General features: G+C 33.7%; 1 protein-coding gene across 1 annotated transcript; it reads left to right on the forward strand.

Annotated features, from left to right (window-relative positions):
* The first annotated feature begins 2,666 nt into the window (after positions 1-2,666).
* LOC107895500 (E3 ubiquitin-protein ligase RNF13) lies at positions 2,667-3,290 on the forward strand. Its single transcript, XM_016820767.1, has one exon. It carries the CDS (start codon positions 2,667-2,669, stop codon positions 3,288-3,290), a length of 624 nt encoding a protein of 207 aa, XP_016676256.1.
* The last annotated feature ends 2,420 nt before the right edge of the window (positions 3,291-5,710 follow it).

The following is a 5,710-nucleotide window of genomic DNA, read 5'->3' on the forward strand; positions in this document are numbered from 1 at the left end:
GAAGAGCTTTTGACCATAAAAGTGATTTTGAAAAGCAATACTAAATAAAAGTATTTGTGAATAAGTTGATGCGGTGTTAATTTCTTTTGAAGTTTATTGTTACAAATAAATTATGTAAAGAAGTATAATATAAATATATGTTCGAACAATTATAGCATAAAGCTAAACCATTTCAAAGTACAATAGACGAAGAACCGAACAAATCTGAAAAGAATTCAAACAAAATGCATGCATGGCATACACATAATAGAATTTGAAACCCACACATTATAAATGTGCACGGTGAGACCCAAACCTGGACGCTTAATGATGCGAGGCCTCCATCTCAACTAAGATTATTAAAAAAATAATTTAATATAATATTTGGTACTTGAACTTAATCTTTTTTTGTTAATTTAATATCTAAACTTTTCTTTTCAATTTGATACCTAAATTTTATGAGTGACAAAAATAGCCAATGTATTTTATGATATAGAATTTTTTTTTTGTATTTGAAATGTTCAATTAATTTATGTTTAACTATTTTAATTTCTTTTAATTTAATATAATAATTTTATTTTATTTTGAATTTTTATTCTTCTTATCTTCTCTTATATGCATTATGTGTTTGGTCATCCTTTCACATTTGTTCTTTTCAAAAGTTTACATTAAAATTTTTAGGGATAAATATTAAATTTATATATTAATTTTAGTCCAATGTGCAATTTGAAATATGAGCATAGGTTTGATGCAATTATACACATGAAACTTGAATTGTGGCTTATATGTATGAAAATAAAACTTCGATTTTGATTCAATTATACATATTTAAATAAAAGAATACATGAACTTATTTTCATATTGATAAATAAAATTATTTGGGTATGAAATATATCAACATAAAATAATGTTAATTTAATAATATCAATAGTAATTTAAGAAAATTGAATCAAATTAAAATTTTATAAATAATATAGAAAAAAATAAAAATTGATAGGTCAAAATTTGATCCAATATATTAGCACGCTAATTCGATAATTATCTCAAAGCTTACTTCTCTTGGAAACTCAGAAGATTTTGCTTCTCATTCAGCAAGCAGAATAATCATATCATTAATCTATGGGAGCAGTTTAATCAAAACTTTGTCCTTAGAAAGTCATGGAAAGCAATCATAATATTAGAAGCCGCTTTGGAACCAAATGGACTGCAAAATAACAATGCCGCTGTGAATACTGAATATTCTGAAAGCTCAAAACTGGTAAAGCTTTTTTAATTATTTCTTGTTTTAGACTTCACCATCCAGTGCATGAAGTATTCACCTCTTTCCTTCATGTGCTTTGTTTTCTCTACTTCCTTCTTCTTATTCTCCTTGTGTGCTAAAGTTATGATCTATCTTTTCACATTGGTGATTTTCAAGATTATATGGGTGAAAGTAAATCGGAGAAGAAGGAAATTTTTCTCAGTTTTCCATGAAAGAAAGAAAGAAGCTTTGAGTACTTAAAAGAGAGTTCACTGACAAATTTGACAAGCGCAACTGTAGGAGAATGGCCAACCAAAAACCACCATTGCATTGCCTTTTTCTCTTACATATGAAATAAGAAAAGATGGGTCCGGACTTCTTTGTTTTTTCTGCTCAAATAAAAAATGGTATAATATCAAGAATGGTCCCTATAGTTTAAAGAAAAATTAAAAATAATCAAAATTTGGTATTGAGGAAATGAAAAAGAGAAGGAAAAAGAGATCCAGTTGCAGTAAATAAATCCTAATAGCCCCAAATTTGAGAAGAAGAAGAAGGAAAAAGAGTGAAAGAATTTAGACACGTATTGCTTTTATTTTCTTCAAATCCAATTTTTGATGGTTTTTAAACTTGCTTTAAGATTATAGGGACTATTCTTGATATTATGCCATTTTTTATCCTACCAGAATAAAAAACATGTCGGCACCTGGAAGCCCGCCGCTATTTCGCTAATTAATGGACTCCTGGAAAAAAAATCCAAATGCATATGGGACAAGAAAATTGAAATTTTAAAAGATCAAAATAAAAGAATTTATCATAAAAAAAAAGAAGAAGCTTTCGGTAGTGATCGAAATTCAATTAATATTAAAAAATAAAATAATTTTATTAATTTTTAAAATTTTAGAGTATATTTTAAATAAAAATGTAATTAATAGATAATAATTCAAACCAGCTAAAATCTTTTTTTTTGTTCAAACTTGCCACTTCACAGATCTAATCCCACAATCCAACTATGAGGGTTGTTGGCCATTTTTTAACGCAATTTTATAAAAAAATTAAAAGATTATTACATGTCTAATAAAAAATGTTTAATAATTTACTTGCAATTTTTAAAAAAATTATCGTTAGTATAAAATAATAATAATCATTCAATTATTGGTTAAGAAAGTTGTTTAAAAGTAAGGTGGTGCATGCCTCAACGGGGCCCAGAAATCCAATCCATGCTCCTCCAAGTCGGCTTAATTTTATCCAACAAGATGGGCTTAGTCGCCGAATGGCCGACGACAAGAAGCAAGGTAAACCACGTTAAGAAGATCAAATAAGCCGCCGATTTCTGGGGCCCACTCACCTGTGCGCGTCCTATTATCAAATCCACTTCATTTTTTTTGTGTTTTTCCTTTCATTTTCTCTCTAATAAATTATATCACTTTCTTCCATTTTTTTCTCAACAATGGCAGCCGAAAACATTAGTTTCCCTCACGTTTCTAACGTCAAATCTTTGCCCTCTTCCATGTTCGAAATCGAGCTTAAGGCCACGTTTATCATAGTGGAGAGCAATGGCGGCGTTGATGCCGAAACTTTCACGGAGGTGGGGAGGATTATTTCTCACGTCATCCACGAGTTTCCTTTGGAGGATTTGATTAACGACGGAAACGGCGCCGTTCTGGACATGCTCAACTCCATGCGCGTCCCGGTTCAGACGTCCACAGTGGAAGAAATTGCGGCCTCTGCTGTTCGAATGGCGGCGGTTGCGAGGGACGGAGGGAGCAAGGTTTTGAGAATGTGGGTGGGGATCGAGGCAGTCGTCCACGATGTGCCTGACTTTGGAAATAACGACACAGATGATGATGATGATGACGAAGATGAAGGGACGGTGAGGGCGGAGCAGGCGACGGAAAAACCGGTGAAAGTGATGGTGGAAGGGTCAGGAAAGGATTGTGCGATATGTTTGGAAGAGGTGGCGATGGGTAGTGAAGCGGTTTGCATGCCTTGCTCGCATACTTTTCATGATATTTGCATTGCGGCTTGGCTGAAGAAGAAGAAACGTTGCCCGTATTGTCGTTTTAAGTTGTAGTAGATGAATGGGCTATAATTTAAAGGCTAAACTACAAAAATAATTACTTTTGTTTGCCTCAGGTTACATTTTAGTCATTTATGTTTGAAATGTTACGTTTTAGTCACTTACATTATCGTTTTGTTACGAAGTGGTCACTTTGCAGTTAAGCTCCGTTATCTTCCTAACGGCGGTCGCACGTGACAATCTAAATTAAATTTATTTAATTAAAAATCTATTTCTATACTAGTAACTGGATATCTAAGTTAGTATTTAAAACTCATTTAGACTACCATGTACGACTACTGTTAGGGAGGTAATGGAGTTTAACAATAAAGTGACTATTTTGCAACAAAATGATAACGTAAGTGACTAAAACATAATATTTCAAACATAAGTGACTAAAATATAATCCGAGATAAACAAAAAAGACTTTTTTTTGTAATTTACTCTAATTTAAAAGATGAAACAAAGAGTTTTGTTGTGTAAGAAGTAAATTTTCTTAAATTAATTTATGGACAGTAAAAATTTGTTTCGCAAGTGTAGTTTAATTTGAAGTATATTTATACTACGATTTTCATTCGTATGTAGAATTCATGACTAAGATTTGGCATTTTGTTTTATGTAGATATGTAGATATGCACACCTTGCTCGCATGCTTTTCATGATATTTGCATTGCGGATTGGCTGAAGAAGAAAAGCGTTGCCCTTGTTGTCGTGTTATTTTTTTATGACAGTAGGAATTGATTTGTCAAGTTTAATTTAATTTGGAGTATTTTGATATTACAATTTTCATTTGTAGAATGAATCTATGAATAAGATTAAGTATTATATTTCATGGCTGAAAAAATGTTTTCCTCTTCTTTATTTGAAATGTGTTTGTTCCATTCAACAACAACAATAAGTGTGGATCTTTTGAACAGAATTAAATATATATATATGTTGGGTTTAAATTTTATTGTATATATATATTTTAATTTTATATAAAAATATAAAAGTACTCTTGTTATGTGCTTATGATTACTAACCTGAAAATTAGATAAGTTTCAGGTCGCCTACCCGTAACTCGGCTAGGACCCACCTGATGGATACGTACAAGCCTCACAATACGAAGTTAGCAAGGGGAGCTCACAGACTCAGCTCGCATACTCAACTGGCACATGTTAAGGGGTGCTCGCAAGAGGAGTTCACGGTTTCGACTCGCATATGCCCAAGGAGTTTCTAGCAGACAGCCTAGAGCAGTACACGTGTCCAGCATGCATAGAGTCTACTATGAATGTCAATTCCATGTACAGTAGCATGTATATAAATATTCGATTGTCCCCTTTAATAAGACACGATGGAAAATTACTGAACAATTGGTGTGGTGAGCGTGGATAAACTTCCGACCAACAGATTCCTCCCAAGTATGAGAAAAATTATCAAAAGTTACAATGGCTCACCCGAACGAGAATTTCCCCTTCAATCTTTCATCTAGACAGGCTAGAGCCTCAGATTTTGGCAGTCAACCTAATCAAACAAAATTGTTTGGTGATTGGTTCGCCAATCGACTGGAGAACTTTGACAATGTAGCTAATCAAGCAGTTTCCGGTCCATTGGATTTGAACATATCCTCCGGTCATGGGTTGCCACTCCCTTCCAATCAAGAAACATCGCCACAACAATTTCTTGCTCTTTAAGAGCAGATGAAATTTATGAGAGAACAAATGGCTACGTAGGAGGCACGGTTCGAGCAGCAGTAGACTTTTCAGCAAGAGTTGCTAAAATAAAATGATGAGTTAAGAAGGAAGGTACACTTCTGATTTTCATGATAATGTAAGTACCTAGGACAAAGCTCTAGACATGCATGCGAAAGAATGAAAAAAATGAGATGGACGAGTTGCGATGAGACATGAGAGCGTTGCACCCCGAGCCTCAGGACATGGATTGGCTTTTCTATTCTAAGAATCCATTAGCCCCTAAGGTAGCAGCAGTGAACTTTCTATGTGATTTTAAAGTCCTAAAGGACATGTTTAAGGGGAGAAGAGATCTGTGAGCCCTATTGATGCAGTATGATGATTATATGAACGCGCTGGGAGCATCGGATTCAGCAAAATGTAAAAACTTCTCCACGACACTTAAAGGAAGGACGAAGGACTAATACTTGTCCCTTTCTCAAGGATCAGTTCAAAATTTCTCTTAGTTGGGCTAGATATTCTTGGGAAGATTCAGGGCCCATAGGGCAATCATGAGCAGGCCTATGGGACTGATGTCCATGAAACAAAAAGAAGGCGAGTCTTTTTAAGATTATGTGAAGCAGTTTCTTGCGACGACTTTGAACACGAATAATTTAGAGGATTAGTAGGTTATCGATGATTTCATAATAGGGGTACAAAATGATCATGTACAATATTCCTTTATTGATAATAGACTGCAGAGTTTGGTAGATTTGTATGAACGAG

The sequence above is a fragment of the Gossypium hirsutum genome, chromosome A10 (genome assembly GCF_007990345.1).
Source record: "Gossypium hirsutum isolate 1008001.06 chromosome A10, Gossypium_hirsutum_v2.1, whole genome shotgun sequence".
In the NCBI taxonomy this organism is placed as follows: domain Eukaryota; kingdom Viridiplantae; phylum Streptophyta; class Magnoliopsida; order Malvales; family Malvaceae; genus Gossypium; species Gossypium hirsutum.